Source organism: Haliotis rubra, unplaced genomic scaffold, assembly GCF_003918875.1.
Source record: "Haliotis rubra isolate DU_JTF1 unplaced genomic scaffold, ASM391887v1 Scf522, whole genome shotgun sequence".
Classification (NCBI taxonomy): Eukaryota; Metazoa; Mollusca; class Gastropoda; order Lepetellida; family Haliotidae; genus Haliotis; species Haliotis rubra.
The window spans coordinates 272,749-286,233 of NW_025767216.1; the positions used below are offsets into that span (position 1 = coordinate 272,749).

Consider the following 13,485-nt stretch of genomic DNA (forward strand, 5'->3'; position numbering starts at 1 on the left):
TGAAAGAAGGGCGTTGTTTTTACGCGCCAGACACCGACACGGCAGAGTGTATTCAGTATAGATTAGTAAATCTACATACATAAACACTACCTTTTGACAATTCCGCTGTGTAAGATAAAAGTAATTAATCAATCAGCGTGTTATCGGTTAATCCTTTGATCGATGTTCATAATGTTGAATATTTACTCAGACACAAGAAATGCCAAATGGGAACCTTTGTCGGGTAATCTAAGTGTGTTACCACTAATTATACCTGTTATAAATTCATTAACTGACCATCAAGTGAATGATGACAAATAACATGTGTAGGTTTATACCACCTAACACGGGTTACAACAAGGGAGTATTAATTGCTGTATTGCATGTGAAAACTTATGGGCCGACACTGTTTGAGAATACAAACAGATTTTTACATGACATGATTAAATATCGAGGGTAAAAAACACAGAAATGGGATCAATTTGGATCAGTCATTATACAAATAGGGCCTAACGACACCAATCAATTGTGACAGAAGCGTCTATGAAAACAAGTTGTAACTTCGGAAACTAGGCAAAGCAGGAGACAAAATTAAATGACAGTAGATTGTGAGAACATATAGCTTTCATTTTTCCACAACAATTGTCCGCGATTTCAGGTTTATACAAGCCTGTAAACAAGATAATTTACCCCCTAAAATGTAGATGAATTCTGCATCGGCCCTCAAAGCTATTCCTCATATGACGTCACAGAGTCGCGCCGCTCTGATTGGTTGAAATTTCGTTCGGGGGTGAGAATTGTGCACTGTTGTCAAAAAGGTCGATTTAAGTCAATTAAAGGTCGAAATGAGTAGTTTTAATGACGGGGTTGCATTTATAACGATGCCAGTTAGTGATTTATGTATTTTTAACCCCTAGGGTTTATGTGACCTTTAAAGTTATTTCCATCCCTGGGTAAGCAGTATAAGAGTGTGGGTATGCGTTTGAACAATATGGCAAGCAGCAGATGGCTTTTGGAACAAACTGCTAACACTACTGTACAATGTTTATCTATATGTGACAGTATGTGAACATGTGTTTGCAGATCAGTGAAAAGTCAAGTTATGCCTTGGTCAGTCTTATTCCAAAGGTAAGAATTACAATAGTTTTCTGTTTCTTGTTCATGGCTTATGTAATTACAGTAATGGTGATATTACAGCTTGTTCTGTCATGAAAGAAGTAGTTCTTATAGTATATCAAATATAAGCATAATGTTATTAGAATGGAATTTTAACACTGGTTAATCTCTAATGAGGAGTCTCCTGGCTGTGTTACCATGGTTACTTTTGCTGTCATCAAGATCTTCTATGAACCATGGGGCAGTGGGGTAGCCTGGTGGTTAAAGCATCCGCTCGTCATGCCCGAAGACCCGGGTTCGAGTCCCCACATGGGCACAATGTGTGAAGCCCATTTCTGTTGTCCCACGCCGTGATATTGCTGGAATATTGCTAAAAGCGGCGTAAAAACCATACTCACTCACTCACTCTATTCACCATGAGTGTTCTTCAACCTAATTCATTCTGTGTTTACCTCCCCTTGAAACTACCCAAGCTACCCACCCTGATAGCCCATTTGTGGAGCTCTCTTTCCTATCACTGCCACCACATGTTTTGTTGTTCTAGGTGATACACAGTAATACATGCAGTTGTATTCGTAACCCGATGACTGTTATGTTTATAAACAAGCTGTAACTGTTATGATGTTTCTAGTTATCCCATTTGTTGCAGCTGAACCGCCTGACGTCCCCCCTCACCGGTTGCTGCCTTCAAAGCTGTCAAGAACACAGTGGAGATTCAAGGGATGAGGAGAGCACATGTATGTACTGATGAAGTTTATAAATTCAAACCAAGGCCACACTTTTATGTTTTTTGTCTGTCAATACAAACATAATAAATTGTCCAGGACAATCCCAAATATTTGAAAATTTTACTTGGCATGAACTTGTTTGGGTTGTTTAGTAAAGTGAGAAAAAACACTAGTGAGCATTATTGGTGGTCCGATTAATTGAAATAATCGAAGATTGGTCGCAGTGACTAAACGACCAAGCAATCGATCATGTTTTCTCATAATTGAACAGAAACAATTCTGGAACACTTGTTTGCATTAACAATATTTTTCACAAGGTTGGTTTTGTCTGTTACATTTCATGACCACTACAAGCTCGTTCCAAGTCATGATTGAATTTATCTTCAAGACTCCAAGAAATTAATGTTCCTAACCTACTAGTCATCCTGTAAAGATGTGAAATTTGCCAATGCCTTTTGTGCAATTTGCAAAAACACCAAAGAACTACAGTTTTTTTTCTTTATTTTTTTTGTCCATTAACAAAAATAATCAGGAAAATTTCATAAATGACGCTAACCAATTATTTTCGATGATAATTGATCAGTTGTAATGAACCGATCATCAATTATGAAATTTTGACCAATTCCCAGCACTAGTGAGCATGCATTTTTGTATCATGAAATTACTCCCCCCAGCTACAACAAAAAATACTCTCATTTGACTTGTATATGTTTATGAAGTGATTTATGAGATATGATTTATATAGATAAAACGTTTCACTGTGTCGGAATGTTGTGTCCTGTTTGTTGTAGATCAAAGATGCTGTAGCAGTCTGTGAATTCTTCCACTGGTTGGAGAAAGATGTAAGTATATGATGATCTTGATACTAAACTTGATACATTCACGCAGGCCTAGACCAGCTTGAATTACTCTGCAGATTATCATCCAAATGAGAGTAGAAGACATTGTTTTTCTCAAACTGGTCAGGGGCGGTAGGGTAGCGTAGTGGTTAAAGCGTTCGCTTGTCATGCTGAAGACCCGGGTTTGATGGACACAATGTGTGAAGCCCATTTCTGGTGTCCCCCGCCGTGATACTGCTGGAATATTGCTAAAAGCGGGGTAAAACTAAACCCACTCACTCACTCACTCAAACTGGTCTATCTTTTGACATACACTATTGATAGTTGTGATTCTTATGATGAATGAACATGTGGGAAGTTGGCTGTGTTCACATGTAGTTCGTCAAGTGACTCACTCACTCTCTCTCTCACTCACTCACTCACATGTTTGCTATGTTATGTTTGCCTGTTGTGTAAGGTTTATTCAGTTCCAGTTTCTCATAGGATAGTGGAATAGCAGGAATTTCAAAGGCTGCTATTTATCACAGTGGAAGGGAGATATAATTCTTTGAAAAATCAGGGATGCTGGCTATCGAGAAATGTACCAATGCAACCTCTCTGTTGTTTCAGCTCTCTAATGGTACGATCACAGAGGTTTCAGCTGCTGATAAGTTGGAGGATTTCAGAAGGTAAATTCTATGATTGAAAACTAAATAAATTCAAATCATTTAAATAACTTAGAACAAACAACTAAATCTTATTTACGATTAGCTCACCTGGTTATATTTGCGTTTATATTCCAGGCAACAGGAGGACTTTGTCAGTCTCAGTTTTGACACAATATCCAGTATAGGACCTGACGGCGCTATTATTCATTACAAGTAAGTTGGACAGATTGACCTGTGTTTACAACAGGTCATTTTTAGGAGTAGACTCCGGCATGTTAGAGCTTGAGTCTGTCCGAGGGACATGTTGGGGGCTGTGTCGAATGTAAATATGATGGAGAACACTGAGTATGAATTACCTGTTACATTTCAGACCTTCAGCAGAGACTGACAAGCCAATCACAAGCGACCAAATATACCTGTGTGATTCCGGGGCACAATACAGGTGAGTGAGGGCCCTAGAGTAAGTGAGTGAGTGAGAGTGAGTGGGTGCAGAAGTTGCACTGCCATTTTACTGTGCATTAATGCTTTACAGTAGTTATTTTTCAGTGTGATAGTGTTTTCTGTATGAGTGAGTGAGTTCAGTTTTACGCTGCACTCAGCAATATTCCAGCTTTATGGCGGCAGTCTGGAAATAATCGAGCCTGACCTCCCAATTCCGTTAGTCGCTTCTTACAACAAGCATGGGTTACTGAAGATCAATTCTAACCCGGATATTCACAGGTCTCTTCTGTATGAGGAGTTTTCTGTGTGAGTCATGCTACTCACCAACTTTGCCACTTAGAGCCACCCTACTGAATAAATTATTGCACACCGGGGAAATCCTTATGTATATTCACCTTTATGCCAAAACACACGTGAAGTCTATTCACATAAATACATGACTGATGATGGGTCGTCACACTATCGACCACAGGGTTGTATCAACCAATTGCCATTGTTGATAGGATGTGAACAGGCTGACAGGACATGTCTAAAACAACATTTGATCATGTTAAAAATTTATACAAACCTGTAGAGGTTATGAATTCTTTGAAGAAAGTCCTCCTTGGGGTACATATAAGCATTTAAATGTCCATTTTAAATCCTACGACAGTTGTAACTATATTTTTTAATAAAATATTTACAAAACAAAAAACTCGTTTTTGTCTTGTGAGACCACCCCTACAGGGCCCCACCGGACCCCCTATAGCCAAGAGCAGGTAACTCTCGCCGTCTACCTCGTACCTCACTTTTTATGCTGTCGTTCATCTTATATTTTGGGCTCAAATGTAAAAAAGCATTGTTAAACAGAAATGTGTAAAATCATTCTTTCCTCAGAAAGATCCAAGTTGGAGTTTTTCTTCTTTCAGAGATGGAACCACAGACATTACCAGAACAGTCCACTTTGGATGTCCAACAAAATATGAACAGGTTAGATTTAGAACATTCGTAAATATAACTATCTGCTCATTGATACAGGAGTCACAGAGTCTTCCTAAGACACATCACCTTTCTTCCGATCCTGGTTCACCTCCGTTACATGTGAAAGCCTTGTACCCATGGTGGTAAACTCCTGAGACCTGCATTGCTCCAGGTTTTGCTCCCACCTTAAAGGCACTATATCTCATTTCACTAGAAATAGACAATTCTCTCAATAATACTAACTATCAGCCCTTAGGGAAGCTATCATATAATTTATTCCAAAAACAAGTAAGTATTTAGATTACAATGTTAAATTTATAAGTTCGAACGAATAAATGTAACGTTGCATTAAAATTGATTCTCGTGCCCTTTACCGACCAAACTTTATTTCAAGCGAAACCCATAGAGTTACGTCCCTTGGAGCGCTCTTTACAAATATCATGCGCACAACTTGTGATTGAAACCAGTTTGGCAAACACTGACAAAACCGTGTGCTAGTTTTAGATATGTGGAGCGATTCAAACAAGTGATTCAACTCACTCACTCGTATTCTCATGTTTCAGGAATGTTTCACAAGGGTTTTGAAGGGTCATATCAACTTATCGAGGACAGTGTTTCCAAACGAAGTGAAAGGTATGATAAGAAACATAAAGATGCTGAACATGAACATTAAAACCATCAAACAGGGTACCATTTTGTTCAGCTGTGACTATTTATGATTTTGTACTTGATGCATAATATGCCACTGGTGTATTCAAATACACTTCATTCAGATATTTTAATAATGTCTGCTAGTATTGTAATCCCTGAAAAACTCAGAAGTGTACTATGACATTGTTAAACTGTCTATCTATATCTAAGAGTAGGCGACCCATGAAGATCCGAGTTAGAATTGATCTTCAGTATCTCAGGCTTGTTGTAAGAGGCGACTAACGGGATCGGGTGGTCAGGCTCGCTGACTGGGTTGACACGTCATTGTATCCCAATTGCTTAGATCGATGCTCGTGCCGTTCATCACTGGATTGTCTGGTCCAAACTCGAATATTTATGGGCCGTTTAATGGAATATTGCTTAGTATGATGTTAAACAACAAACAAAATAGATTAAGCAGCACAGCTGAGTCTCATAGACTTCAAATTGTCACAGAGACAGCCTCATATATCAAATAAATTGGTTGACTGGTAATTCACATTGTATTTGTACTACAGTTGGTGTAATGCTTATGTCTAAAATGAATGAAAAACAGGTCACATTGTACTTGAAACTGTCACTTCACTGCTCTGTGACATTGTTGTATGATGTCATACCATTGTGTGGGATGCCATCGGAACTGCACTTTGAAGTTGAGGGAAATTGTTCTCATTATCCTACAGAAAACATCTTCCTTCCTTCCAAGCAGGTGTCCCAAGATCTTTTTGCATCTTTTATCACTTTTAACCTGAGATAACACATTAGAGGTGAGGTGAGGTGAAATTGGGTTTAACGTTGTGCTTGAGAATATTTTGCTCATATGACGATATGCATGCGTGTGTATGTGTATGTACGGCCGCTTGTACTAGCCCAGACTTAAGCTGGTTTTATAGTGCTAGCCCACTGAGATACCATGCCGCAGTGAAGCATGAATACCCCACTCAGACACATTATACTGACTCCTAGCCGACCAGTCCTTGTTATACCCATTAATGCCTAGCGCCAGGCAAGGACCAACAAGTACCATATTTTAACCTCTTTTGGTATGACGCGGTCGGGGATCGAACCCACGACCTTCCGCTCTCCGGGCGGACGCTCTAACCACTACACCATGGAGGCGGTCACACATTAGAAGTAGAAGGATGTTCCATGATAGCACTCTTTGCATATGTTTGTCAAGTGACAGTGGAGTGTGTTTGCTCCTATGTTAATCCAAGGACCGTTGACATATTTCCGTGTTTACACCCACCAGGACACAATCTAGACACATTGGCGAGGGTGGCGCTGTGGGAGGTTGGGCTCGACTACTTGCACGGCACGGGACATGGAGTCGGAGCTTTCCTTAATGTACATGAGGGTGAGTCGATTTTATTTTTGTCATCATCATCATCATCATCATCATCATCATCATCATCATCATCATCATCATCATCTTCTTCATCATCATCATCATCATCATTATCATCATCTTCATCATTATAATCATCATCTTCATCATTATTATAATCATCATCTTCATCATCATAATCATCATCATCATCATGATGAACATGTTTCATGTTACAATTTCATTATTCTGTGACCCGTAAAAATCCGGAATAGAACTGATCTTCAGTAGCCCATGCTTGTCGTAAGAGGTGACTAACGGGATCGGGTGGTCAGTCTCACTGGCTTGGTTAACACATGTCATCGTATCCCAATTGCATAGATCGATGCTCATGCTGTTGATCACTGAATTGTCTGGTCCAAATTCGATTATTTACAGGCTGCTGCCATAAAACTGGAATATTGCTGAGTGCTTTGTTCCCGAAAAGCTGCAAGACCTACATCACTTCAGGCTTTGCTGCGATGTAACATCATCAAACCAACTCACTACGTCTGTTCTCCGTTCCAGGTCCATGTGGTATCAGTCCACGAGTGTCCCTGTCAGAAATCCCCTTAGAAGAAGGCATGATTCTGTCTGACGGTAAGATCAAGATTTTTACATAAAGATAGAAATGTGTATTTTAACGTCTTGTTCAAGAGTATTGTATGCACATTCTTTTATTAATAAAATAATCACTGAAAAAATCATTCCATAGTTTAACGTGGATATTAGTACCCAACTCAGACAGACAGTGCTGACTATGAACGGTCCAGTCCTTGTTTTATTCCCAGTATACTGAGCAATTTCACCTCACCTCACCATCTTTTAGAATCTATGGATGTGGTCATGGATGGTCTTTTCTTTTGGAAGACACTGTTCCAACTAGACCGTAGAGCCATCTTCTTTATTAGATATTGGCTGCCCATTTTTCTACAGTCTTCAGTAACCCATGCTTGTTGTAAGAGCCGACTAACGGGAGCGGGTGGTCAGGCTCGCTAACTTGGTTGACACATGTCACTGGATTGTCTGGTCCAGACTCAATTATTTACAGACCACTGTCATATAGCTGGATTATTGCAGAGTGCAGCATTAAACAACAAATAAACAAACTAAGATTAAGCAGTACAGCTGAGTTTTATAGGCTTCTGATTGCCAATATAGCAAGAATATTGTTGAGTGCAGCATTAAACAGCCAACCAGTAATATTTTGGTTATTGCGGTCTTGTCCCATCTCGGGTTCTTTAACATACCTGATGAAATAGGGATCAGTGCTGACCGCAGAAGGCATCTTAATGGGTCAGTGGTCAGGTTGTGTCACCTGGTGGCGTGGATATGTTGTTCATGGTATCGGTCACTTGATTGTCTGATCCAGGCACCATTGTTTAAAGGCCACTCGAAATAGTTGAGACTGACGTTAAACAAACTCAAATCTCTATATCTGTAAGCAGCACAAATATTATGGTAATCATTGAGGTCATCGTGAGAATTTCAACCATTTTTCAGAACCTGGTTACTATGAAGATGGGAAATTCGGAGTGAGACTCGAGAGTCTGGTGCTTGTAGTGAAGGCAGACACAAAGGTAACATAAGCCATATTGTCCTCTGTCATGTCTGCCCTGGGTGCCGTTGTACAAAGCGATCTTAGCACTTAGGTGATCCTAACTCTCATACCTAAACATAGGCTTAAGATAGTCTTAGCGCTAAGGTGACCTAAACTCTCATACCTCAACATAGGCTTAAGGTAGTCTTAGCGCTAAGGTGACCTAAACTCTCATACCTAAACATAGGCTTAAGATAGTCTTAGCGCTAAGGTGACCTAAACTCTCATACCTCAACATAGGCTTAAGGTAGTCTTAGCGCTAAGGTGACCTATACTCTCATACCACAACATAGGCTTAAGATAGTCTTAGCGCTAAGGTGACCTTAACTCTCATACCTCAACATAGGCTTAAGGTAGTCTTAGCGCTAAGGTGACCTAAACCCTCATACCTCAACATAGGCTTTAGGTAGTCTTAGCGCTAAGGTGACCTAAACTCTCATACCACAACATAGGCTTAAGATAGTCTTAGCGCTAAGGTGACCTTAACTCTCATACCTCAACATAGGCTTAAGATAGTCTTAGTGCTAAGGTGACCCTAACTCTCATACCTCAACATAGGCTTAAGGTAGTCTTAGTGCTAAGGTGACCTTAACTCTCATACCTCAACATAGGCTTAAGGTAGTCTTAGTGCTAAGGTGACCTAAACTCTCATACCTCAACATAGGCTTAAGATAGTCTTAGTGCTAAGGTGACCTTAACTCTCATGCTTTAACACAGACTTTAGATAGTCTTAGCGTTAAGGTCACTGTAACTCCCATGCTTTAACATAGACTTTAGATAGTCTTAGCGCTCAGGTCACTGTAACTCCCATGCTTTAACATAGACTTTAGATAGTCTTAGCGCTAAGGTCACTGTAACTCCCATGCTTTAACATAGACTTTAGATAGTCTTAGCGCTCAGGTCACTGTAACTCCCATGCTTTAACATAGACTTTAGATAGCCTTAGCGCTAAGGTCACTGTAACTCCCATGCTTTAACATAGACTTAAGGTAGTCTTAGCGCTAAGGTGACCTTAACTCTCATACCTCAACATAGGCTTAAGATAGTTTTAGCGCTAAGGTGACCTTAACTCTCATACCTCAACATAGGCTTAAGATAGTCTTAGCGCTAAGGTGACCTTAGGTTGTTTTGTACCACAGTACCCAGGCCATTGGAAACTGCTGAGTCAGTTGTGATAAGATCCTCTCAACTCCATGGCAACTCAAGGTTAAGACAGACTTATATTGTAGGGGATCTATATCAGACTGGAATGTTCACATGAGCTTGGCATGGTATATTCATTGACATCTGTATGTATATATACTACCCATCAAAAGTTTAGATTTACTAGTGTAGATGTAGCCACTTACTTCAGTCAACTGCTCTAAACTAGATTTTGCAAAATATTTCATACTGTTTGAAGGTACTGTTTACACATGAACTGATCTATTGTAAAACAGATTCGTATCGTTGAATAGATTATTGTCATGAGTTCAATAAATTATGAAACTCAGTGAAAATTGGCAAATTCTTAACAAAACTTTACACCAAAACACAGCTGTTCACAAGCACGATATTTGCACATGCTTTTCAGCAATTTTATGTATGATCTTCACGCAATTCATCTGCATAAGGTTTGCAGTTGGTTCCCCCAAGTTAGTGGAGAAATCAATCTTCGATGTAACCATATATATATATATACATAACATATAGTGAGTGCTTTAGATGAGTCTGTTGATGGGTAGTATATATAGAAGTGTGTTACCTGTTGGTATTCCAGGTTTGAAAGACCAGTGAAGATCCAGGTTAGAATTGATCTCACTAACCCATGCATGACTAACGCGATTGGGTGGTCAGGCTATCCCTTACATATATCGATGCTCATACTGTTGATCACTGGATTGCCTGGTCCAGACTAGATTATTTACAGACTGCTGCCATATAGCTGGAATATTGCTGAGTGTGTCATTAAACAACAAGGCAACCAACAACCAGGTTGAAGGGTCCCCATCCACCTATTCTGGTCAAAGAGGATCAGTTCATCATGTATTGGATCCCCCAGACATCAGAGCTAGGACTGGCTGTCCATGTACATCACAGAGATCAATAATCAGTAACTGAATATCAATTGATTATCAATACATATCTGAGAAGTAATTTTGAGCAAAACAAATTTTTGTAAAAGAAATCAACATATTTCACAACACTGGCGACATATTTAGACTGAGATTACCATGAAAACACCTTCTAAACATAATTCAGAAGCAGTCATTGAATAAAGACCTTAGTTTGTATATTGTCGGGGTGAATTTAAAGATTATTTCATCTCAATCATATTTGAACCACAGCATTTATCATGTATATGAGCCTGCCAAGTGTGCAACTATTTCCAGAATGCTTTCATCTCAAGCAGTATATATTTACCTACTACATGTTTACGTTTCCAGTACAATTTCAAGAAGAAAGGTTTCCTTACTTTTGAGCCCATTACGTTAGTCCCAATCCAGACCAAGCTGATCGATCCTTCGCTACTGGCGGAACAAGAGGTAGGTGAAGTACAATCTAACTGATGCATAATAAATGTTATGTATGTATTTTGGTAACACTTCCTGAGAAAAGTATGAATTCTAGTAGTTAGAGGAGTTGAGGCCTATCCAGAATTCAAACCTAAATTCTCAGAGTGTGGCCTCTAATTGCCACTACACAAAATCAGCGATCTAACCCACTCAGCCACTGTAGTTTCCATGGAAATCGAACTGATAATCTAGACCCCTCTGTGTACCCCCCCTGTGTATCCCTCTGTGTACCCCTCTGTGTACCTCCCCTGTGTACCCTTTGTATCCCTCTGTGTACCCCCCTGTGTACCCCCCTACGTTCCCCCTGTGTACCCCTCTGTGTACCCCTCTGACCAGTGGAAATTGGCATATCTCCTATGGAATAAGCTATGAATTCATAATTCCTTTTAAAAAGTTGTATTGACCCTTCCGTATTGACACTAAGAAAAAATGAAGATGGAAAATCCAACATAGCCCAGAATCCCAGAACCATCCAAAGATATGCAACACAAAAGATACTGATGGACAAACGATAATCCCTAACAAAACTCTCTCTCCTGTTCAGATCGACTGGTTAAACGAGTATCACATGCGATGTCGAGAGGTGGTCGGAGCAGAGCTGAAGAAACAAGGAAAACTGAAAGTCCTCGACTGGCTGATCCGGGAAACAGAGCAGCTGGGCTAGACATAACCTTCACCTTGATAATGGCCAAGTTTCGCAGAACGAATCACAAACATCAGTCTCGTTGATGGATTTGCGTAAATAAGTTTCAGGGGTTAACATTATGAAACCACACAAACAAGAATAAGAAATTGTTTAAAATTAACTATTTTCGTCCACTATTCTTATGAATTGAAAACACATGCAGAAATATTATTTTACATCAAAAGTTTTTGTCACACTACTGACCAGACAATTGTTTAAATATGAATTTAATTTGTTACGATTTCATGCATTTGTTTTGTCGTATACCAGACTTTTGTACCATTTTCCATAGAATGTTTACAAGCTGCATAGAGCATCAACTGAAAGTAACATATGTTATATTTGGGATTACACTTTCTTAGTAAAGTACAGATTCTAGTACTTTTTGGGGGTTGAGTCCCATCCAGGGTTCGAACCCTCAGAGTCAGGCACCTAGACCGGTCAGCCATCGCGGCTTCCCAAAAAAATGGAAGTCGGACAACTGGTAGTCTAGACTGCGGACTTTGTGTACCCCTCTGATAAGTGTTGATTGGCACGGCTCCCACGTCTGAAAGCTATGAATTACACAATCCCATTTTAGAAAGTGGTCAAATGTAACATATGTTATATTTGGGATTACACTTTCTTAGTAAAGTACAGATTCTAGGTGTCTGACATTGTGTGCTGGCGATTAGGTGCCTGACTCTGAGGGTGTGGGTTCGAATCCCGGATGGGACTCAACCCAAAAAAGTACTAGAATCTGTACTTTACTAAGAAAGTGTAATCCCAAATTTAACATGTTACATTTGACCACTTTCTAAAATGGCATTGTGTATTTCATCAACTGAAACTTGTGAATGAGTAGTTTTTAGTTTTGTACCAAGATGTAAATCTACGTCCGCTGAGACAGAATAGTGCCATTGTCTCCATAATATTTTATGCAAATCAAAAAATTAAAATCAATAATGCACAATCTGTATTAGCTAACTCAAACCTCAAAATGAAGATATTGTAAGTGATAATTAAAGCTTTAATTTTTTTAATGTTTTTTCCAAGTCACAAGCATAAATATTGCGTGCTTTTTTAAGTTTTCTCAAATACTGAGAAAAGTGAATCGATCTGACAAAAAAAGAATCCACTCAATTTACTGGTGGCACTGTTGTCTTAGACTCTGCAATTCTCTGTGTAGAGTTATCTCCCTTTGGTGTGCCAGAATCATTCTTCATTGTGATTCTAGACCTGGTTAAGGCTTGGATAACCAAGCACATGCTGCTGGGTTTCACCAGAGTGGTCTGTGTCAGAGACCTACATCACTCCAGGATTACCTCCCACAACAAACTGACATTCTGTTACTAGGGCTGCAACGATTCCAGATCTTAATTCAATTTGATTTTCTATATTGGACCCTCGATTCGATCATTTCGATTTGATTCTTCATACAAGATTTCATTTAACTCTTGGTGTTTATTAAACAAAACGTATCACACTAAAGACTTTTTCCAAGATTTGACTAGGAAATCAGGAATGTGAATGATGTAACCTTTTTGAAACAAATAAAATATGATGTTTAAACACAGGACAGCACTTTTCACTTTCTTGTCCAATGCCATTTTCTGAGTGTCATTCAAATTACATTTGTTTATAACATCACTAAGTTTCACTTTCCACTAGCTGGAGTCAAAATTACGTTCTTGCTGTGTGGAAAGAATTTGAATAGATATTCAAATATCAAATCAAATAGTGATAATGGTTGTCGAAAGTCAAAACTAAGGTGTCAGATTCGATTTTTGATGAATCTAACCGAATCGTTGCAGCACTATTATATAATGGGAAGATTGTTAAAGCAACGATTAAGCAAACTAAATGCAACGAATGAGAAAACTTACTCATGTCTTGATGA

The 13,485-nt window shown here is 39.2% G+C and overlaps 1 protein-coding gene across 1 annotated transcript in view; it reads left to right on the forward strand.

Moving 5' to 3' along the window:
- Positions 1 to 11,701, forward strand: part of LOC124252733 (xaa-Pro aminopeptidase 1-like) — a 37,501-nt gene extending 25,800 nt beyond the window's left edge. Inside the window, exons 10-22 of the mRNA XM_046686386.1 lie at positions 1,068 to 1,121; positions 1,760 to 1,832; positions 2,615 to 2,665; positions 3,272 to 3,330; positions 3,445 to 3,522; positions 3,680 to 3,751; positions 4,659 to 4,719; positions 5,274 to 5,343; positions 6,653 to 6,757; positions 7,295 to 7,366; positions 8,270 to 8,346; positions 10,793 to 10,891; positions 11,466 to 11,701. Coding sequence (XP_046542342.1) covers positions 1,068 to 1,121; positions 1,760 to 1,832; positions 2,615 to 2,665; positions 3,272 to 3,330; positions 3,445 to 3,522; positions 3,680 to 3,751; positions 4,659 to 4,719; positions 5,274 to 5,343; positions 6,653 to 6,757; positions 7,295 to 7,366; positions 8,270 to 8,346; positions 10,793 to 10,891; positions 11,466 to 11,585 — 991 coding nt within the window. The 3' untranslated portion in view covers positions 11,586 to 11,701. The remainder of the gene's footprint in view (positions 1 to 1,067; positions 1,122 to 1,759; positions 1,833 to 2,614; positions 2,666 to 3,271; positions 3,331 to 3,444; positions 3,523 to 3,679; positions 3,752 to 4,658; positions 4,720 to 5,273; positions 5,344 to 6,652; positions 6,758 to 7,294; positions 7,367 to 8,269; positions 8,347 to 10,792; positions 10,892 to 11,465) is intronic.
- Positions 11,702 to 13,485: the final 1,784 nt, after the last annotated feature.